Consider the following 23,822-nt stretch of genomic DNA (forward strand, 5'->3'; position numbering starts at 1 on the left):
TATATATATAAGTAAACATATTTTCATCATAATTATGATAATGTTAAGCATCCATGATGATATGTTTGTTAATCCATTATTCCGATATAATGTTAGAGATTTTAGATGTTTCATATACTTTATTGTCTTAATTGAAATTGTGTTTTTAGAAGAAAAAATATTTAAGTGAAAATTTAAAGGTGTATACTTATACTTTATTTATGTTCTATACTTGTTATTATTATTTTTATTCTTTTAATTCTCTAAAATAACAAAGATGGTCATAAAAAACACATACACAAATGTGTAGGTTTTTTACAATTTTTAACTATTTTTTTATTTTTGGGTACCCGAGGGTCTGAGTCCTAAATTGGGGTCTCGGGTAGTGTACTTCTCGGACCCATCTAGAGTAATAGTCATTCTGACACACACATTAATATAGAGTTTAGTGAAAATTAAATGAGAAGAGAGATACCTTAAAATTAAGGGTAAAATGGAAACTAACACTTCAATATAAAAAATAAGTCAACTTTAAAATAAACAACTCATGGTGAAGAAGCATCGACTATTGACTCTTTTTTTCCAAAAAAATAAGTTGAATTTATAATCTACCAAATATACATATATTACAACTTATAACTTATTTTTTAAAAATGAGCAAAAACTACAAACTTTCATCTATACCCAGTGATTCAAATTGCAGTCTGTAATGCCTAATGTGGCCGCAACATTGTAGATGCAGACGGCAAAACATCGACAACGTATCGCAATTGTGGTTTGTTTGAAAATCACAGGAAAAACGGCAACACAAAGGTGATGCGCCGCAACAGAACGAGCTGTAACGGCAATATTCACTACCTTCACAGCTTCATAGACTTTGAAGCATCGACCTACTGTGGTTCACTGCCTTCATGGCTTCACAACCTTTGAGACGATAATCCACCATGTTCACCACCAAACGGCTTCATCGGCAACATGACATCGAGGCGACGACCCATAGTGGTTCATCACCTTCACGCTTGCGCAAAAATGAGGGTTGCTTCTTTGCAATCTCTTTTGCCACTTCAATGAAAATGTGGAGGTTGAAGTATGGATGTGAGAACTGAGAAATGAAAAGTGGAGATGAAAGAATGTAAACATTGAAAATGTGGAGGTTGAAGTAAGGGTGTGAGATCTAAGAAATGAAAAGTGGAGATGAGAGAGTAGAAGACTAAAATGTGTGAAAATGAAAAGGCAAAATTCACATGATTTTTGGCTTCACATAATCCTATGTGGTACTGGACCCTCCAGTAATGGAGAGGATCCATTCTCGTAATTGTATAGGTATTACAATGCATGTATGTCTTGACTCAAGTGTAACAATTAGTTATCGTCAAGTCAATTTTTTGAAATTTGAAATTAAGTGTGGAATATACATGTAAATCAATTACTTTTCTTAGCTACATGTCCATCCACCTCCCAAGGTGAGTGAGTCACTTGAGCTAGACTCCTCTCCATTACCGGAGAGGACAGTTATAAGAAATAATATTGAAAAACTAAAGATCAAAGACATTTATATCATTTACTTTATATTATATTTACATTTTTACCTTTCATAATACACTACATCGTTGCACTACTCTCTCCAGTAATGGAGATAAGTCTAACTCGAGTCACTTTTATGAAATGGAAAGCTCTAGAGTCTTTATACTTAATGGGCTAATGGGTGTGAATTAAATTAGGAGATGATGGGCTGATTAAATAATAATGACCCAATTTACTTAAAAAAATTCATTCCTAAAAATTAAGAAAACTTCTATATTAATTTACTAGGTACACGTAATTCACTTTTGTGAATGTAAAAAATATATGTTTTAATTGTAAAATGAAAATAAAGTATGTTTTGGTATATGAAAATAAATTATCTTCTACTGCCACTAAAATCATAACGTAGGTCAGATTTAGTTATTTTTTACCAAAATGTTTCTAAAACTAAACAAAACAGTACACATGTCATGCTTGATTGAAAGAAATAAATTTCGTGATTGAAAAAATATTTTAGTCTCTTGTAAAATTATGTTATTTATTACAAATCAAATTGAAATTATTCATTGTAATGTTATAAAGTCTTAAAATGAATAAAAGTCTATACATAATTACTAATAATAATATGTATACTAATAATAATAGTTAGAATAATTATACATCCTATTTTATGTCGTGTTTATATTAATTAATTTCACACCACCATGGCCACAATCCACATCGTAGCTACCGCATAGACTGCAATCACGACCACAATTTAAAACAATGTCTATACCAAACAAACACTAATATTTAATAACACATAACAAGGTATATCAGTTTCTAAATTATCATCTGATCGTATTTACTAAAGTTTCAAAGAAATGTTTCAACTCGGTATAGTTGGTTAACCCCACTTAGGTCATTCTACTTAAATATGTTATGTACAAAACTGGAGTTCAGTTTCCTTTCCTCCCAATTCCCACATCCTTCCCTACAAAAACTAGCCCGGGTTCCATAATAACAGCTTTATTAAAACACTATACTGGAGGAAGCAGCCACCAAATGATGAGAAGCCCGAGGAAGACCACATGAGTAAGTGACATACTTGACGCTATCCATAAGCACGACGACAAAAATCCGAGAGAGTGACTTTGGTGTCATCACACCATCAACATTAACATCTGCGGCCTCTTTGGGATCCACAAGTACTGAAACAACCATAGAAGAACTATTACCATGGAGAGGGTCATCCTTTGATTTTCTGATACGATCTTCAGTTAGGTTAAGTTTAGATCCAGGAAGCGGATAAGGGAGCCCATGGAGGATTCTTCTGTTCCTGCTCTTGTTAAGAGTGGTAGCATTTCGACGATTTTCTGAAGAAATGTTAACTACAGAGGTTGCTGGAACTATAGCTCCAGGAGTTGGAGAGACATCGAACTGGAAAACTTCTGTGCACATGCCAGAACTTAACATTGGCCCTGCATCAGATAGCCAGAACATTCAGTATATTTTCAGTGTTAAGTGAGCAGCAAAAATAAGCAAGCAGATCCTTGAGTTTGACATAGCTTAGAGAAATATGCAACAAAATTAAAGTTAACCAGCAACTAATATGTCTGCAGGTCATGCTAGAACTTAAGCATGGTTGGGAAGGTGAACAAACTGAAGATATTTCTTGACCTCTTGTATTGGGAACAGCTTTTCTAGAGGTGCAATGATGAGGCAAAAACATGCCAATTAATGAACTATTTTTGTTAAAATAAGCACTATTAAAATCGGCCTATCAAACTAGTCTGACACTCCCAAGGAGTCCATCTAACCAAGTTTCGAAGACCTCTATAACAAGTAAAGAAACTTATTTCAAAAATACTTTAGGGAAATCTAAGAAACAGCCAAAGCAAGTAGAAAACATGTTAGTTTAAACAGCATCACTAAGACACAATCATAACCAAAACTGTCAGCCTTAGATGTTAAGATATAATATGTGCTTCCAGATTCAGCTAGCAGCAATCATGAAGACATAAAATAATTCAACAGAACAAAATGTATCCTCCCTACTTACCTCCATATATTATAGAGCAAAAGTCAGAATGAAACTGAAAATGGATAATTACCTGCAAGGCCTTCATGGAACCACTGTTGCATTTTACCATCATCAGTTGCACTGGACTTCATATGGTCCTTCAATGTTTTGGTGGAACCAGAACCAAGAGCCTTCCTTTGTTCAGGTGAAACCCTATACACATGAGGATGTTGAGGACTATTTCTTCCAGCTTCAGGAATAGCCAATGCAGAATTAGGAATGGCCAAACCAGTCTCTCTTTTAACCTTCTTCACCTGAGCTGCCGTCTGAGATGCCATAGTTTTCTCACTGGCCATGATGGAATGGATTATCAAGTTTCCATCAATCTTCACCAGCTTATCATTCCTAGGAACATACAAAGAAGCAACAAGCGGTTCACTGGCATTACCACCCGGACGAACAGATTCATCCAAATGCAGGTCATGCCGTTCATGTGATTCTTCTAGCTTTCTTTGTCTCTCATAATTCCTTCTGTCAGAAATACTAAACCTTCCATCAGAAAATCTTACATCCTCGTCCCTTTCAGATCCATTCCTATGACCACCATTTACAGGCCAAACCTTCCCTTTCCCTCCATCCTGACCATACACCCACCTATCAATAACATAGCTAGACCTACCAGTTAGATTGTTCACCAAACCTCCAAACTTAACATCCACCAGAGGAACAAGCCCACCAAAAAGCATGATAAAGAAAAACAAACCCAACAAACTAATGCTAGCAACCTTCTTAGTTTTCGCCTCACTCTTCTTACTCTCGGGCTTTTGCTTTTTACTCTTTGGCGCCGCTGCAGGATTCTGAGGCCTCAACCTAGGAATAGGAACAAGGGGAACCTGAGATCCATGAGGCTTAACAATATACGGGGCACAAGGTATCCATGGATAAGGCATGGGAGCCATGGGGGGATTTGGGTACATCACACCACCAGCACCCAATTGCTGCCTCAGAGTAGCATTCTCAGCCATAAAAAATGAAATCTTGCTACTCAAATCAGCAATGGTTGAATTCATTGCTTTCACCTTCTCCTCAAGCTCCTCCACATAATGCTTCTTCCTCTTCCGAGAAAGCTGTGCACTTTCCCTATTCCTCGTCAATCTCGCCTTCCTTTTCTCTTCCTCGCCATTAATACCATTCACATTAACAGCAGATACACATTGTTGGATCTCGTTCTCCACATGCACAGATGATGACCTCCTGTACTGGGTAGTTTTAGTTTCAGCACTTTCTTCACTGAGTTCTTTTTTCCTCTTCAAATCACAACCCCTTCCGATTTCCTCCGTTTTAGTTACACCCTTATCATCATTTTCATGTGCACGCGATGAAATGCTTCTGTAATGGTCAAAAGAAAGTGAGGGCGAGTTCATAGCTTCATATACACCAGACCCATCATTCCACGAACCGTGAGACGAAACGGGTCCATTTGAACACTCTTCTTCAGAATCCGGTGACCACAAGCTCGAAGCTTTAACATCAACAGAGTTCAGACGATCTTGATTACCCGAATTATTCGCTGGAGAAATCTCTTCCTTGAAACTAACAGAATCCAACACCTGTGAATTCAAAAACCTAGAAATATCGTAGATATTATCACCAGATATTGCAGAATTGCCGGATTCCGGTGATTTAGAATTAACAACGTCATAAGTGCAATCGTTATCATTATGATGAACGGCATCGCTATGATCGTCGCTAATCGGCGAAATTGAAGCGCCGAAGGAATTATAAGCATCGGGGAGAAGAAAATCCTGATCATCGGGGGGGAAGCAAAGGTTATCAACGTCATCGAACGTGATCTCGAAATCATCGTTGTCGCCGAAATCCATGGCAAAGTCGAGATCTGAGGCGAAGGCTTCAGTGGGTAAAGCGTTGTCATCGAAGAGCGAGTCCATGGAAGGGATGGGTATGTTGTTAAACTGGGAGGTGAGATCGTCGAATCCGAGATCGGAAGAAATTAACGGTGGATTCGGCGGTGGTTGAGGTTCGGCGGCGAATATTAGGTCAGGCATTGAGGAAAGTTAGGGTTTTGGATAATGGAAACGAATTGAAGAATGAGGAAAGGTTTCAACACGCGGACTCTATTGCTCGGGATTTGGGAATTTTTCCTATTTTGAGGTTTGTTTATTTGGGGAATTTGATATCCCGTTCAAAAGCATTATCTTAAATTACCTTCTTTTAACATATATTTAAATGCCAAATAGGCATGAATATATTCAAATCCAGAATATTAAATATACATGAATATTATTTCATTTCTGAATCTAATCAACTAGACATGTTTTTTAATAACACTTTCAAGTTTTAATAATTAGACATGTTTTTTAATAATACTTTCAAGTTTTAATAATTAGACATATTTTTCAAGTTTTAATAATTAGACATGTTTTTTATATGAACTTAACACTTTGAAAGTCTGTTAGACTTATTACTTATGTCTTTGATTCTGATAATATTTTGTCTAAAGCTTATTCAAATCGATGACGAACACCCCACTCTTATGTGGATGAACTATTAAAGAGAGTTAAACATTGAGTAAGGAAGAGTGAGATACTACCTAAGGTGAAGATTCTTGCGTAAATTTCTTAAGGAACGAGTTCGTCTATTTTGATCAAGGTGGAGAATGTTGGAGATGCTTAAAATATATTATTGTATTAAGTCTCATATTGTCTAGTATTAGAATGGATAATAAAACTCAATATTATGAATTACACAGAAGTTCATTATTATAATGTGCATCAATTATAACCATCAATTAGAAACACCATTTGAACACAAGGCTCATGAATGTATTAGATCTTGTAATCCTTATTTACAAATACTTAGAAATGGATTGAGAGGTTGATATTAAAAAGTTGATTGTAGAAATAAATTTAATATCTTTTTCATCAACAATAAAAACAATAAGACTACACCTAGTAATACCTGTTCAAATTTAATATGGTCCAAAAAAATCAAAACTGCAAAATCCGAATGTTGTTGGATTGATTTTTTAAAAATCGATCAATCTAGATTGATTTTTGATTCAAACTCTAGGAACCAGATTGGTCCAAACTGGATCTTATTAATTTGGCTAATTACAAATGTGTATACAAAAATTTGTGTGTTTAACACTTTAGTAATGTTATGAAATAAGCTAGAAACAGATTCAATAATTAATTAGACGTATGGTATATTTAGTAATGTTCATTTGATATAACTAAAAAATATGTGATTGTTAAGTGATATATCCCTACACGTATGTAAAATATCTACATTTTAGAGGTGATATTTCTTTTGATAAATATAATTATGTTGTTAGGTTTACTTTCTTCTCATATATAATACAATCACAATGAAGAATGAAATTAATGTCAATTGTGAGTATGTTCAATTGTTTCTTTCTTTTAATTAGAACGTCTTGTTATGAATATAATGTATTACCCATTATCTTGACCTTAACTATTTTTTGTCTTTGATATAATATTTTTTTAATTTTATACAATAGTTGTTTGTTTGTTTACATTAACATGGTTTAGGAACAAGGTTGTGGACTTATGACATTATGTTTTTATAGTGTATGTAAATAGTAGTGTGACAAGATTGTGACAATATCAAAATGAATGCATCTAAACTTGCCACTTTAAGGTCTATCAGACCTAATATTTTAGTCATGTTTATGAGTTTTGTAGTTATGTGTAGTGTCAATCTTTTATAAAAGACTGATCTAAACCTTATTGAAACCGCATATAATATTTGGATCAGATTGAATGTCTTAATTAAACAAATCAAACCATATGGGACCATAAGTCAATTACATGTTTGGATCACATGATTTTTTGCCTAAAAATATATTAGTATCATGCATGTTTGGCTTAAAAGGGAGTGAATGACACTTTTCCCTAAGAATTAGGAAAGGTAACAAGTGCGGCAATTGGCTAACTAACTATGTGTCTATCATAGTAGTTTGTTATGTACAAGGTTGTTGTTCCTAAAAGTCACTTCAGTTGATAAAGTTATGAGACATTAAACGTGAGTAACTAAGTTCAAGCTGCTCGACAATTCTACTTCCTCTCCCCTTTAAAACAAGTAAAAAAACCTTACCATAAAAATGTAATTGACATATCGTTCATGTCAAATCCATAATAATAGTAGTAGCCAATTAAATCCATAAAATATAAAATTGATATTAGGGTGTAATAGTTCAGTTTGGTTCAACTTTTGGAGCAATTCATGAATCAGGCCAAATAGAAGGAAGTGATTCAGTTTAGTTCGATTAATATTGAAATTATGTGTTAGGAACCAAACCAAACTGAACCGACCATGAATAGTTGGTTCGTTTGAGTTCCAAAATTTGTTTGTTTTTTTAAAAGAAATCCTACAATACTTTATATTATATTTCATAAGGCATCATTTGTCCATTTCAACTATCATTTTAGCTAACAAACTAACATACATACTCCAAAATTTAAAACACAATTCATATGCATAATTCCAAACACAAATCAAAACAAACCATATCAAAAAACATGACAAATGAGTAGTGCAATGGAAATGATGGAATAATGTTAAAATGCCAACAAAATGTTCTTATATGCTAACATAATTAGTAATATGTTCTTACTTCTTAAATTGTCTAAAGAAAAATGGTAGGGCACTTATTTAGGATCACACGTGCATCCTCTATGAGGACAAATATATGTTGATATGCTTGATTGAAAACTTTTTTAAACAAAAATCGTGAAAATTTCACATAGGGACCTCTAATTATTAATATACTTGGTACACTATTGATTCTAAGGTATAATAATTATTAATATACTTAATTAATATCTTTAATAATATTGGCGTATATCAATTCTGAGCATGCTAAATATTTTTATTCAAAATTTCTTATATATTAAAATTTCATATCAAATAAGCAACTAGTCTTTCTTGCATTATAGGAAAGAAATTATGTAACTAGTGTTATAAAACCGGCTAGGATTTACCGGTCCGACCGACTCAACCGCAAACTGAATATTTGATCAATCCGAGTCTATTATCTAACCTGTTTTACAACAAAATTGGAATGATTTGGTTCAACTCACATGGTTTAAGTCTAAAATTGGTGACTCAAATAGTTGAATCGGTCGAGCCAATCAAAAAACTATTTGTTGGTTAATTAAATTTTAAACTTATTTGTGTGCTTCTATTGCAATTAAATTATAAAACTTAGGTTGATTTATGATGTTTTCAAGTTATTTTGACATCTTATCTTAGCGAAACCATCTTTGATGATTATTTAATTAGGTGTACCGATCTTTTAAAATGTAAAGTACACAATTATTAAATAATATTAGTTAATATTAAGATTTTTTAGAATTTTTAATGTAAAAACATAATCAACTTGTCTACTTTTAGGTGTGAGCAAAGTCATGAACATATTTATTCTATAAAAATGAAACTTCTAGCTTCCCACTAGAACAAAATCACATGACTAATGAGTCACATGTAATTAAAATTGTGAAAACAATTTTGGTTTTTATAATTATACGGCAACAATAAAAATAAATAGAATTAAATAAAAATTTCATACTGTGTATAAACAACAAGATCAATACATTTAAAAGAGTCAAATTTCAAATCTGAAATATACTTTAGTCAACGTGATATTTCATTTACTCATTTACCTTATATGAAATAATGAAAATGTTTTGTTAAATATGTGGTCTAGTTTAAGCTATTCTTGAATCTGTAGAAATGCGAATCAAATCAATCATAAACGATTCATTAAAAAAATAATTTAATTGTGAAATTGAACTCGACAACATTTTGAAGTTCATTTTGGTTCGGCCCGCCGATTTTGTAGTTTAAATCGCTTACATCCGTAAGTAAAATGATATCCTCCTACATCATAAGAAAAATAATGTCTCACAAAGTGATACATTTTTTATTAATGTGAGAAAGAGTGAGTGTGAAGACGTATCTATGTAGAAACAATCAATAAAATTTTGAAAACACATTTAAAATTTAATTCTAATTAAAATTTAATCTTATAACACTAAATAACAACAATTGTATGCAAATATGGTTTGTTGAATATGTCTCCGGATAAACTTTTATCTATTGTTGGTTAAAAAAAATTAGTAAGAGAATATATCAATAGTGATTCTAGATAATATTAAGATATTTTGTAAAAGAAAAAGGTAATTTTTTTTAAGAGGAGTGGCATTGATGATTTGTGATCCGCTGGATTTGTAGACAACGAAACCGTACCAATTGCGGTGACTTCTATTCTCTATTTTCCTTGTCTTTTCACACCTGATAGAAATTGTCTTGTGAAATTCTATATAATATTATTTATCTTCAAAACAGAGAAAGAGAGATAAGAAGAGGCTCTATTTGAGTTTTCTATCTTCTTTCCTATCTATGCTTATAAGGCACAGATCCTTCTCTTCATCTTCTGCTTCCTCCTGACCTTTATTCCTTTCCCTTAGAGGGAAGGAGGAACAAAGAAGAATTACCCAAGCATAATATATATATATATATATATTTAATTTCTCTATTGTTTTTTTTCTCTGAATCGAAAGATGGATCCTTTGTCTCTCTCAAACGATGCCGTTTCAACTTTGATGGATAAGGAGTCAATGGTTGACCCCTTCTTGGTCGAGGCTCTCCAGAACCCTCGTCACCGTCTCACTAGTTAGATTCTTTCCTTAATCTTCGATTTCTTTTTAATTTTTTTTTGATTTGTGTGTGTTGGGGATGGTTTTGGTAATTGAATGTTTCTGATTCATGGGTATGCTTCAAAATTGTTGCTTGAGCTGGATTTAGTTTTTAGCCTGTTTATTATGTAGATACGAATCTATTTTTTTTGTAATTTTTTGGGAGGGTTATGAAATAGGTTTGGATTGTGTCAGATCTGGAATGTTTTTTTCTTTCAATTTTCTGTTATTGTGAAACTTTGAGAATGTGACTGTGAATTTGATGTTTTACTTTGATGTCTTTCTTTGTGGTTGGAACCAATGAAATTGGAGATGCTGTACCCCATTTATTCCCAAAATTATGTATGTTTGTTAAGTTAATGAGGCAAAACACATGACAAGTATGTTTCTGCAAATGTGGTCATGATGTATGGAGGAAACTACCAAAACTATAATATTCCCGTTGCAATTTTGGGGATTGCAATTTAAAACCATGTTCCAGAGTTTATCTAAATTCTATTATTGTTTACATTTTTATGCATTAAATATTTAGAATCATGGTATCCACCATGGGAAATTAAACATTGCCTGGAAATTGGACTTAGATTACACCGTGGGCTAAGGTTTTAAATTGTGGTTTCAAAGCCATAATGTTTCGGTCTATTGCAGGAAAACAGAGCTGATTTGGCTTCAAATTAACTCCCAAAACCATAGTGTTCTTGCCTCAACTGTGGTTGCAGGCCTAAATTTTAAACCTATAACCTTGTTGTGTCGGAATATGGGTGTTTACCATATTACTTTAAATTAGAACAGAAAAATGGTGGTACTTTTTAACTGCTTATTTTCCATCTTAATGTAAGAAATAAAGTATGGCATGTACGAAACCCTGAACCCCAGAAAATTGTTATGGTTGACCTGAGAATTGGTGATCATGTCACAAAATATCTTACTAAATATATGCAGAAATCATGATCCTCTGGATCTGTGTCCAATTAAATGGCGCTCGAGATTGAGTTGTTTCCCTAGTATATTTATTAACCTATTGCCAGCCCTCTTGCGAAAATACTCTCTGTATTTCTAGATGTTATCTGGTTTCTTAAGAATTTTGAATGAGTGGGTAAAGTATTGTTTGCTTGGATCAATATTTTTCTTGGCCTTGAGTGATGTCTGGCAGATGGGTTAGGAGTTTTCTTGTAAATGAAAGAGCTGTTCTTTCATCATTTTGCTGTGACTGTAATTTCCCCTTCTGATTGTATTTTGGCTATGTTCTTTCAATTTTTCTCAATTTCTCACCGTAAATCATGATATCTTTGTTTTAATTGTTCACCCCTTTTTTATACCTTCAGTTTTGCGGATGGAGCTGGATATCCAAAGGTTTCTGAATAATGCTGATCAGCAGCATTTTGAGTTCCAACATTTCCCTTCTTCCTATCTCCGACTGGCTGCACATCGTGTTGCTCAATACTATGGTATGCAGACTATGGTTCAAGATAATAGCTTAGATGGTCAGGGAAGTAAAATTCTGGTGAGAAAGCTAGCAGAAAGCAAGTATCCAATGGTTCGCTTATCTGAAATACCTGTGAAACAGTTGGAAAATGATAAATCTGAGCAGAAAAAAGTTGTCCTCAAACCCAGGCCTAATAAAAATAGTTTCCATGAAGCAAATGAAGCTGGTAAAAAAGGAAATTCCTGGAGAAGTATGGAAGAAAGGAAGGAGGAATATGATCGGGCACGAGCACGTATCTTTAGTAGCTCTGATTCAGATGATATCAAATCCCTGGTTCCAGTGGATGGGAAAACATCTTTTATGAGCAAGGATGAGAATGAAACTAGCAAGAACCCTGTGGCTGATTCAGAGAGAAGCTTAAGTGTCAGGGATATTAATTCTAATCGAGTTGCCATTTTCAGAGATAGGGAAAAGGATCGTACCGATCCAGACTATGATCGAAGCTATGGGAGGTTAGTTCTATGGTCATACCTTATATAATTGAGAGCTTTTCAGAAATTGAAATCCATAGTTGTAACTACATGAATGTTTACGCATTTTGCTGCTCTGTGCATATTTCATAGCAGTCTGGATTTAATAGTTTACAGTTATACCACTTGGTAAGTTAAGTTTAGGGTTGTCTTCTGTTCTCTTTAAAATAGTTCTCATTACCTGGAAGGCTCGAAGTTTATTTGTTTTGCATCGTTTCACTTTTACTATACTTGTTTGCGGATTTATCATATTGAATTACATTTTTGGTGCAGGTACACTAGGAGTGTTCCAGCCCCAGCTCTTAACTTGGTGCCTTTTAATTTGCAAAATGTTCAACCTTCATTTGCTCAATATGATGCTACTTTTAATCAGTTACCTCAGATTCCACAAACTCAACCTTCACTTGGTTATGGACCTCCTGCAAGCCCGATAATGAGTCCTTTTAGTATCACGGGGTTGAATCAGACACCTAGGGACGGTGCTTACCTACAGTGGCCGAGTCCTACAATGATGTATGCACATTCATATGACCAAATCAGACATGCTGTTTTCCAGGTATACTAAAACTTATTTACTTAACTTCATTACTCTCTTTAGTTTGATGACTGATTTCTCTACTAGTTTCGTAGTACCATGACATGTTAGAAAAAAATCTAGCAACTTCACGGAAAAAATTAGTTTCTTTGAACTATTGTTCACTTGTTTGAAATGCCTTTGTATCGTCAGTTTAATTAAATATCTCATAATTATCCGGTTAAATATCCCATTATCGGGTTGCCGGTTCCATTTTACTGGATTGTGGTAGCTTGCTTTTGCAATCTTGCAATGTTGTCTAACATAACCTATATATTGGCTTTTATTCTCTAACTTTTACTGATCAAATTGTATGAGAGGTATGTTTGTGTCTGTGTGTATGTGTCTGCCTGCATTCTGCAGTGTTTCTTTAAGACTCACTGTTTTAAGCTGTGGGATTTTCTGATATTTGATAAACATACAAGTTTCAGGCTATGTTTGAATTTGCCCAAATTTTTCATTTTTTGAATTTAGCTCCTTGACAATGGTTAAAGAATCTTTTTATTCCTTATCTGTTTTCACTATTTTTTATATTCTTGTTCTATAATCATGCATCTCATACACTTTTCTGTTTGTAGGCTCCATTTGGTCAACAACCCTTGACCTTTGACTATTCACAGAACTACTAGATGCATTTAGAGGGGGGGTTTCGATTTGGATGCAGAATTTATGTTAGATCTTTAGACTTTCATAATATTTGGTTTATTTTGAAGTACTCTGTTATAGACTTATGTTCCTGTGGTAGTAGTGTGTATGTTTATGGGTTTCAGTTTTGCTGCTTATATTATTATTTGATATTTGGTACCTTTTAGTAAGACAGTTTATAAAATACTAAATCGTAGGGGATTTCTGAATTTAAAATTATAAGGTTTCTGTAGTGATTTGGGGACCACATCTTCTGCCCCATGAAGTGTGAAATTCCATGTCACTTGTTGTAATTAGTCACACAAAAATACTTAATTATTAAGCTTTCAATTTAAATATATTTTTTCAATAAATTATAGTAAGTGACATATAAAGTGATTCACATGAGATAACATATATGCCCATTATAAATATACCTTTTTCAAAGGCGCAGAATTTGGATTCCATGACTTTGAGAAGGAAAATATAAATCTTCGTATTAAACTGGCGTACAAATCCTTAAGAAAATGAGGTAACAATAAAGGTAGTTAAAATGTAGATTTTACTTATTTGGAGGGGAGTCAAAGATCATAAGTGTAGGATCGTAGTACGACTCGTAAGATTTTACTTATTAATATAAATGTATAAAAAATCATACACATATGTATATATATTACTCGATATCAAAATTTTGACTAGATAAATAGTATCTAATATAGAGAACTTAAAAAGTTTTATTTGTTTCAATATTATATTACTTTTCTTCTATGTAATTATATGTTTTTTAGTATAGTTAAGAGCATAAATGTTTTTATATTTAAAAATAAGTTCATAAAAGAAATGGGCCTCTAAATAGGTACAAATAGGTCTCCTCTTAAACAAATAACTAGAAATGAGTTTGACCATGTCCATAGTTTTAACTTTTAAACTTGTTGAAACCTTATTTTAGTTGAGCCGTCTCCTTCCTTCCACTCTGCATCGAACATCATAATACACAGAAAAGAAAAAATGGAAAGTGAAGAAAGAGAGAGAACATAGAAAGCCACGCTCCAACACGACGATTTCACTTGATTCCAAGTAGGTCGAGCACGAACTGAGATTGAGCACGAACTAAGATTGAGCACGAGTAAGGTTTTGTAGATCGTAAAAAACGTGCGATCCCACAAGTGGGATCGCGATTTTAACTACCATGGTAACATGATATTTTGTTTATTAATGATTGGTTTAAAAGTGACATATGTCACTTTCTTGTGAGTAGGAAGGAAGATATATCATTACTCCTTTGAAAATGGTGATTTTGGTGAAATTAGAGAATGTGAGTTATTGGTTAAATATTGGACCAATTATTTGAAAATTAGAATCACAATATAATTTGGAATATAAGGTGTGAAATCTTCATTCAATTGTTTTGATTTTTTGAAAATGGTGATTTTGGTGACATTATTGAAAGGAGTCATTGGATGAAGGTTGGAGAATCACAGTAAAATTTTGAATCTATGCTATGAGAATGAGATCTTCATTCAACTACTCTGATTCTTATGAAGTCATCATTTTTCTTAGTCATAGAATCCAAATGCCTATAAAGATAGGCACATAGATTAAGTGCTCCATGCAAAACAGTCAACCAATTCTATTTAATATTCATTGGCCCTTATCCTTCTTTGAAAGGATATCAGGTGTTGGTTTTTGAAAAAATTAGGTGCACCACTTCTGTGTTTGTCTTTGCTGGAGAACAAGAGAGGGAGGAATAAATTGATGTTAGTAATTTATCATACAAAAATAATGATAAATTACTTATATTTGAAGTCTAAATTGACTTTCTTACTGAATAAATTACCAACATTTGAAGTCTAAATTAACTTTCTTATGGCTGCAAAGCAGAATTAACTTTTACTTGAGCTATGGCCTGCATTTATTTCCCTAAACTCTTTTCCTTCATGCCGTCTTTCCTTTTGAGGTTAGTATTTGATAAATATCTTACCCAAGATACAAAATTAACATATTGTTTTATCATATAAACATTTTTATTAAAGAAAAAGCATAAAATATAGAGTACTGGCATGACATTAGAGATTTGATTGGCAACTAGTGTACCTGGTAGATAAAATAATTGACTATTAGTAAGAGGATAAATTTCAATGAATTTTGTCAAATATGTAGTGCTGAAAGTTGGTTCCAAGTAAGGATATCTTTTGTCCAAAAAATATTATTTTATATGTAATTTTTTGTGATTGGTTAGAAAAATACATAATTATTAACTTTTAATTTAAATATATTTTTTCAATAAAAATCATAATAAGTTATGTAAATAATACATGTAATGTCACACATTATCTGATGCTCCCACATAAAATGGGTAGGTGGTTCAAGATTCTTATAGAAAACGACTGTTGACTTTCAATAGAGTTAAACTTTCATCCACTGAGAATAGAAAAATAGTGGCGTATCAAATCTTAAATAAATGGAAATTAATTACTTTCACATGCCATGAGACCCACATGTTGCTGTCTCAAGTGCTAAGAAAATAACATTATATAGCTGTTGCTATAAAAGCATATATACTGAATATCCTCATTATAAAAGCTTCCTTAAGTAAATTATGTATACTAATAAAATTAGTTAAATTTTTTATTTTTTAAGATATTGTAAAAATATAATTTTACTCTCATTTAATATTATTTCTAAATGACAACAAAAAATAGAGATAATCAAATCTTTTCATATGAATAAATGGAGAAAAAAATAATAAATTATGCATAGAAAATATATAACAATATTATGAAAATCGTATCGTACAACCAATTCAACCATTAAACTAGTGAATCGATTCCTATATTAGTACAATATATCAATTTATATTGGTCATATAATTATACCGATCAAAACTGATCATACCGGTAAGTTTTTTCTTAAACCATACGAGTCATACTAACAAGTTTCAATATAAATTTATAATTTTATTTTTATAAAATTGATTTAATTTTTACGAAAATGTTGTAAAAGATCACACAATTACTATATTTGTTTAGACTTCTAAAATATGGTCTACCTCGAAGTTACACATTTTGTTTTAACAAATATGTAAATAAAGACATTTTTACCACATTCTTTATTAATGTCTGAATATTATTATTATTATTATTATTATTATATATGTATATATAACTTCACTAACATGCAATTTAATTAGTGAACTATCGATTGAACCATTATATAATATTAATAACACGAATGTCTTGTAAAAAGAACCATAGTATTAACTAATTAATTCACCATGCCAATTCTCATGTATTTTCTGTTCCCTTGACAGCCATAAATAGACACTGCCATTTGAACAGAAAATATGCAATGCTTTCATCAAAACTAATATATCGGCCATCAAGAACAAAAAGGAATCAAAGTTCAAGCAAAACATGAAAGGACAGAGAGTAAATTGTCTATAAGCTTTACTTAAAATGGTCCAGTCATGCTGAAAACAAGAAGCCACTTCTTTTTATATATAAAATAAATAAATAGAAGAAGATAAACGCAATCAAGAAAATAAAAAGTATGATACACAACACATGATGAAACTTAGGAAATTTTAATAGCAAACTGGAAAATCAAAACAACTCAGGGAGGCTCACATACATGTTGAACCTACCTTATTATGGGATAAACTTACCATTTTAATTTGAAATTGAACTATTCAAGTAAGAACCAATACAGAGTACATAAAAAAGAAAGGTTAATCATAAAGAGTGAGGAATATTCCAGAACAAAGATGGTTATTGGTGTTAAATACATAAGATGAAAGAGTAAAATGACTGTAGCCAAAATCTCACTTTCCAGAAATCATCAATATTACATAAATAAACCAATTGTTTCAGCTAAAATGTAAGCTGGTTAACAACTAAAACATTATTTCTTCAAGAACATCAAGATGCACAAATGATTTTTACTTTTACATTTTCATTCAGAACCAGAAAAGAGAGCCAATATGAACAGTTAGAAGTTAGAACATTATCCCTTATGCCACTAAAACATAGTATAGCATAGATCCGGCTCACGAGGAAATGGATAATCAAATAATAAGACTCACTAGGATGTTCAGTACATGAGAGAATCAGGACTTAAAGTAAAAGAAGAAATGAACAAGTAAACATAGAGCTATGGTTGTCTTTTAAGAAGGGTAAATTTAGAAACTTATGGAAACTAATTTAGTTGAGTTCATCTAGAATATAGAACTTAACCCCACACTGGAGTAAGATTAGATTTTTAATCATTGCCTTACATCAGGCTTTTAAGTCTTCTATAGAATCAAAATGTACAACTCACCTCTAAAGGACACAAAACTTGACACTTGGGAGACAAGTCTTCGACAATAGAGGTTCCCTGGAAGTGCAAATGAGATATGCTTCCATTAATTTTTTTCTGAATATAATGCACATTTATTACCACCTGTAGGCACATCAATACCAAACCTTGTTGCTTTTGCCACATCCCTTCCATGGATGCAAATAGAAAACATTCCAAGCAGTAACACACCTGCCCTGAATACCAGCCGAAAACTTCCGAAGCAGAAATACAATCCAGTTTATATTGAGCAGCAGCCAATTCCCAGACAACTCCAGGATAAATCAACATAGGAAGTCTTGACACCACACAACTACTGATTCACATATGATCTTACTGGCATTATTTCCATCCGAGAGTGACTTAAAGGGGAATGTCAGTCACCAGAAGCTGACACAGGACATGTAGACTCCTACCAACAAGGTAATTACATGTGTGATTGTCTACTGGGACCTCTACCAATCAATTCCAAATATTTATTAGTACACAACCCCTATTTGATTATGCCACAAAAGCATGAATCCTGAAACTTTGGATCTGTAGATCACATCTATACTCCAATACCAACTAGTAACTCCAATATTGTCCTTTATCAATAACTCTTAACACAAATTAACAACTAGGACTTTGACCAAACTCAAATACACCACCAAGTGACCAAGCTTTTAACTTCAGAAGATAACAGGTGCAACTAAAGACAAGTAGAATAACTTGATTAAAAACAAAAGATGACTAGTCTGTGTAACAAACACCCAATTTACTCAAATTCAATCATCTCCAGTTGGAAAAAGAGTAAGAACCTTTCTTCCTCCTGACGCATTCTCCGATTCCTTGTCCTCAACATAACCAGCCACTGGGCTGTGCACTGGTGCTCCCATTCTGTGAAGCTGCTGTTGAGGCTGCCTAGACAGGAAAGGATGCTCGAAGTGCCCATTTGGTGGTGACCCGAAATGCCCCACCTGCCTGTGATACTGCGGCTGCTGCAGCTGAGGATGCTGCACAGCTGTTGCAGCCGCCATCTGGTGGTGGTGTTGAAGGGCAGGGACCTGCACAAATGGCAAGAAATGATCCGAATTAGTCCTCCCCTGCTGCAAGAAATGCGGCGGCACAGGCGAGCTGGCGAATAAGTGATCAGTAGCCGCATCAACACCGCCGCCACCACCGGAGCCACCACCGGAAAGCCCCTGCATTCGCTTGAGATAAAGGCGGTATTTCTGCAGGTGGCTCGCGACGTTCTCTCGGGTTAACCCATCGACGCTCATGAGCTGCATTATAGTCTTCGGGACAGCGTTCTTGATGCCGAGATGCGCCACGGCGTCCACGAATCGCTTGTGGAGCTGCGGCGTCCACACGAGGCGCGGACGCTTGAGTGTCCGGGCAGGCTCATCAGCGCCGTTGGCTGATCCCAACTCGCCGGAGTCAGCAAAGTCGCCGGAGGAGGGTTGTTGCTGTTGGGTAGTGGGGTTTGAAGGTGTTGTAGGAATTTGTTGCTGCAAAAGATGAAGACTTTGTTGTTGTTGTTGTGGTTGAAGTTGAAGATTTTGCTGTTGTTGAATAATGATGTTGTTGTTGTTATTTGTAGTGATATCAAAGGCTATGGCAAGATCAGGGGTTATTAGGGTTTGAGATAAGGGCATAAGTTCCTCTTGGGAGGGTAGTTCCTCTTCCCATCTTGAAAACCAGTTAGAATCTTCTTCCCTCATTCTTTTGTTTTCAAATCTAAGACACAAAACTAGTTGAGTTGGGTGTTACCTTTCAGGTTCACACAAGCCAAGACAAGATTTGTAAGATGTAGGAGTTGAATTTTATTACTTTCTAAATAGTTTTGATGATGAAAAAATAGAGGGATTAGTGGAGAGAGGGAATTGATTCTTTGGGAGAGTAATCTCTCTCAAGAATATGATTGAAGGGTAGAGAGAGAGAGAGAAGAGTAATTGTGTGTGAAGGAAGGGAGTGGTGGGAGAAGAGAAAAGAGGTGAGGTGGATGGTGGAGAGAGATTCGAGGTGGATCTTGTTTTCTTTCTTTTTCAGCTTTTTATTTATTTAGGTACTATTTTCCTTTTCTTCTTATTTTTATCAGATTTTGTTTTTCCGGGATTTAGGGTCTTTATTTACTCCAGTGTATGTGTTGCAAGATCTGGTGAATTTTTCTATTTCTTTTCGTTTTTGTTCTATCATGTTGGTGGACGCTCTTTCTTCACCAAGTATATCTATACTACAATGTAATAAAAGGCAAAACATGTATATGATGTCCACTAATTTCTATATTCTAATTATGTCTTTATTATTATATAAATGCAAAGTATATTTAAATGATATTCAAGTAATTCAACTTGTATAATTTCATTCAATTCTATTTAGTAAACAACATGATATAAGTTTCATATTCCAATTTTATTCTTTTTTAACATCCCAATAATTACTAAAAGAAACTTCACATCTTTTACCCAAAAAAGTCTATCATTATAATACCACATATTCCATTATTTCTATTTTCCCTCTTCATCACCACAAGAAGAATAAATGTGACCCACACGAAAAAATATTTAAAGACACACTAATCATTATTAAAGGCACAAGTTAAGAAATTTATAGAAACTGTGTTTATATTTAAAATTCGAAAAATAAAAATGAGTCAATAGACATAAAGTACCGACTGACATGCTAATCACTATAATATTACTCTTGTCATCATTCTTTAATTAACTAATAATAATAATAATAATAGTGTATTAATCTATAATAAATATCATAAAGATCTATTATAGATCTATATCTATTTCTATAGTAAAATTACATCTATAATAAACCTATTCTATAGTAAAATTACATCGCAAAAATCTATATTAAAAATGACGTATAGTTAATTGATATCATTTTTTCTCCTTATTTAAACATTTTATTTATCTTATAAAATTTAAAAATATAAGTTATTATTAAGAATAAAAAAAGGCAAAACGAGTTCATAAAAAAATCAAAACCATCAATAGGTGAATGGCTTCTTTGTATGATATAATATTTATTATCCACCAAAATGATATGTGTTAAAAATTATCTTTTGATAATAAGATAAATATCAAACTTTTGTGGTTTTTATTCGTTTGTTTAAAAAAATAATCAACACAAATTCTTAATAAAAATGTGGGTCATACATCATATACAAAGGAGTTATTTTGTCTAATACATCCTTATGTCCTATTTGTAAGTTGATATTATTGAATTATACTAAACAATGTAACAAGCTAAGTTAGGTATTATCTTGATTCTACAAAAGAAATATTATGCTATTTACATTTTTAAACTTTCATAATTTTTTAGAGATACTAGTAAGATACTTTTCCATTAGAAGGAGTGACAATGTTTTTTGTATTTAGGTATTTAAACAACAAAAACCATAAAGACTTAATGTAAATGTTATTGAGCCTACTAATCTCATGGAAGATTATGTATATGTAGTTGACCGTTGATGTAGTTATTTTACTATCATTATAAAACAGGATTGTTGATCAATGGTAAAATTTAATTTTCAACTTCATAAATTGGAATATACAAAAACTGTCATAAACAAAATTTTGGAAAACAATATAAAAAAAGTTAAAAAATATGTGTTAGAGAATTTGGAAAACATCTTCCTAAATAATATTTGTTATTGTCTTTAGTGATTGATCATCCTTTTAATGTATTAATATCTTCAATTCTTTTTTTGCTTTGGGCTCTTGACATAGTCATATATAATTGTCTATCATTGAACATCAATCTAGGTAAATATAACCCTTTCTAATGATTGATCATGAGATTTGTTAATTGTCATAACATAGGAAACAATTATTGAAAATTGTCTTCTGATAAACTTAAAAGACCATGGAGATTTATTCTTGACATGATCTTTATTTGGAGTATATGGTTTGTCATTTTAGTGACAACCAATCTTGCACCATTGCATAATCCTTCAGATTGGTCTAAATTCGTCAATAATATTATTGGAGTTCCGACATTCAATTTGATTTTATGATCGGGAAGACTAACAATTGTAAGCGACTTTAGAAATTCTAGAGTTAATATATTGAATGATTCACTTTCATTAGCATCAGACATATCAATTGAATATGAGCTTATGTATTATTTTACGACACCTACATTTGTACATATACACATTTATTAATATCAATTAATAAATATTGACATGAAGTTAATGAGAGATTGAAGACAATTATAATTCAATTGTTGATACAAGTTTGTCCTTGTTTGCAAAAACTGCTCATCCTTGTAGTGATCTTGTAGGTTTGGATATGTACTATGAACTATGACATCAATTAGGTTATCAAAATCAAGAATTTGAAGTTCTTTTGGAATATCTACTTCAACACAACTATCATTATACTCGAATAATTTTTTATCCCCCACCTTTAGTATCATTCTGAGATTTTTGTTGCATTGCCATTACTTTATAAACGTATGTTCTTTATAAGAGATAATATTGTACAATATTTGTGTGAAATCACCTCCAAAGAGTACAACATTACCTCTGAATATAATTGAGTTATTCATTGTTGTACCCATTATATCTCGAAGAATTTCATGAAGTGCCTCAAAGCAAAACTTATGTGCCATGAGAGCTTTATCCCTTATAATTAACTGTGTTTGTTTCAATAACTTTGTAAGTTCAAATTCCTGATGAATGTTGCAAACAAAGTTTTCAAGAGTTAGTACAAGTATCTTGAATTTAAAGTGTGTTGTTCTACCCCTGATAACAACAAAGAAGCTATACCACTAGAAGCCACAATTAACACAATATACTTTTGAGATCTCAATGCACATGTCAAAATTTGTCATATATGGGTCTTTCTAGTTTCTCTGTAACCATATAAGAAAAACATGCGACCCTGTTGATGGTTAACAACTTGTATGATAGTGTGAAAGATTTTTTGTTGCTCTACTACAATATTTTATATAAATATGTAAGCATTCATGTTGTTGGATTTATTCAAGTATGAAGTCTCACATTGGATATAAGGGGTGGAGTGAAAGAGTTTATAAGTGGGAAAAACTCATGGAACTAATGCCTTAAGGTTTTGGTTCAAGACGTGGTGTCTCACTTGTGTCTTCCACTCTTTCCATACCCCGATAACAATAGAACTCCCTGGTGGTTGGAGGCTCCCCGGTCATATTCTAGTCCAACAAGCTGTATCAGAGCCGATAGTTCAGCTGGGACATGGTGGACTTAAGGGGGAGCGAACTAGTAAGTGTGTGGTACCCATACTTGAATGAGAGATTATTGGGTTTATTCACCAAGGTGGAGATTGTTGTGCAATGACTCATACTCTCTAGATAAAAATTCAAGTTAGGGGAGAAATTAGAATTGTGATGGATGATGGTGTAGTGAAGATGTTATGTGAGGTGACAGGGATATTGCAGGCAAAAGGATTTAGCTATAGAGCTGACGGGGACAATGATATTCTTCGAGTATGCAAATGTGCTCTGACTGTGATGAAGGGTAAGAGGACTGCTGAGAATACTTACAAGTTGTTAGGGAGAACAATTATAGGTGGAGTTTCTAGAGTGGCTGAAGAGATATCAGTAGATTTAGATCATGATGCTAAAAAAATTATGCCACATCCGTTTGAGTCATATTAGTACGCGTGACATGACAAAATTATGCAAAAGAGGACTGTTGAGAGGAGTTAGCAAATGCAAACTAGATATGTGCAAGTATTGTGTGCTTGGAAAATGACACGAGTTATCTTCAAGGTTGTCCAACACAAGACTCAAGGCATTCTAGACTATGTTCACACTGATGTGTGGGGACCCACTCAGGAATTATCCCTAGGAGGTTCTAGGTATTTTATTACCTTCATTAATTACTTTTCTCGTAAGGTCTGAGTTTATTTTCTGAAGCATAAGTCAGAAGTCTTTGCCAAGTTCAAGGTTTGGAAGGCAGAGGTAGAGAATCAGACTGGTATAACAATCAAATATATGAGGTCCACAATGAGGTTTTTCTTCATCCTTGCAAGTGGGCCAATTATGTGGAGATTATTAGTTCAGTCTGTTGTTGCTATGTCCACAACTGAAGTAGAGTACATTGCAACTA

At 33.1% G+C, this 23,822-nt stretch overlaps 3 protein-coding genes across 4 annotated transcripts; 1 reads left to right on the plus strand and 2 right to left on the minus strand.

The window, feature by feature from the left end:
* On the minus strand, positions 2,275-5,668 carry LOC109350337 (bZIP transcription factor 17-like). Of its 2 annotated transcripts, XM_019591575.1 has the most exons (3): positions 5,251-5,668; positions 3,597-5,199; positions 2,275-2,963 (listed from the first exon to the last, which is right to left on the minus strand). In XM_019591575.1, the coding sequence occupies exons 1-3, from the start codon at positions 5,569-5,571 to the stop codon at positions 2,515-2,517; spliced, it is 2,373 nt and encodes a 790-aa protein (XP_019447120.1). In that variant the 5' UTR covers positions 5,572-5,668; the 3' UTR covers positions 2,275-2,514. The 2 variants fall into 2 exon arrangements, with proteins under 2 accessions (XP_019447120.1, XP_019447119.1); XM_019591574.1 differs by having other exon boundaries at positions 3,597-5,668.
* LOC109350338 (R3H domain-containing protein 2-like) lies at positions 9,879-13,636 on the plus strand. Its single transcript, XM_019591576.1, has 5 exons — positions 9,879-10,039; positions 10,072-10,222; positions 11,571-12,183; positions 12,475-12,757; positions 13,354-13,636. Exons 2-5 carry the CDS (start codon positions 10,111-10,113, stop codon positions 13,402-13,404), a joined length of 1,059 nt encoding a protein of 352 aa, XP_019447121.1. The 5' UTR covers positions 9,879-10,039; positions 10,072-10,110; the 3' UTR covers positions 13,405-13,636.
* On the minus strand, positions 17,488-19,742 carry LOC109350339 (transcription factor PCL1-like). Its single transcript, XM_019591577.1, has one exon. It carries the CDS (start codon positions 19,435-19,437, stop codon positions 18,502-18,504), a length of 936 nt encoding a protein of 311 aa, XP_019447122.1. The 5' UTR covers positions 19,438-19,742; the 3' UTR covers positions 17,488-18,501.

This window comes from Lupinus angustifolius, chromosome LG06 (genome assembly GCF_001865875.1).
Source record: "Lupinus angustifolius cultivar Tanjil chromosome LG06, LupAngTanjil_v1.0, whole genome shotgun sequence".
In the NCBI taxonomy this organism is placed as follows: Eukaryota; Viridiplantae; Streptophyta; class Magnoliopsida; order Fabales; family Fabaceae; genus Lupinus; species Lupinus angustifolius.

What these genes read in the sequence shown, in the direction of transcription:
- LOC109350337 (XM_019591574.1), bottom strand. Translation starts at nt 5,571, where the DNA reads ATGCCTGACCTAATATTCGCCGCCGAACCTCAACCACCGCCGAATCCA. An exon ending in GTTCCATGAAGGCCTTGCAG is followed by an intron (nt 2,964 to 3,596) that starts GTAATTATCCAT and finishes TATCTGATGCAG; the next exon opens with GGCCAATGTTAAGTTCTGGC.
- LOC109350338 (XM_019591576.1), top strand. Translation starts at nt 10,111, where the DNA reads ATGGATCCTTTGTCTCTCTCAAACGATGCCGTTTCAACTTTGATGGAT. An exon ending in CCCTCGTCACCGTCTCACTA is followed by an intron (nt 10,223 to 11,570) that starts GTTAGATTCTTT and finishes TTATACCTTCAG; the next exon opens with TTTTGCGGATGGAGCTGGAT. An exon ending in TCAGACATGCTGTTTTCCAG is followed by an intron (nt 12,758 to 13,353) that starts GTATACTAAAAC and finishes TTCTGTTTGTAG; the next exon opens with GCTCCATTTGGTCAACAACC.
- LOC109350339 (XM_019591577.1), bottom strand. Translation starts at nt 19,437, where the DNA reads ATGAGGGAAGAAGATTCTAACTGGTTTTCAAGATGGGAAGAGGAACTA.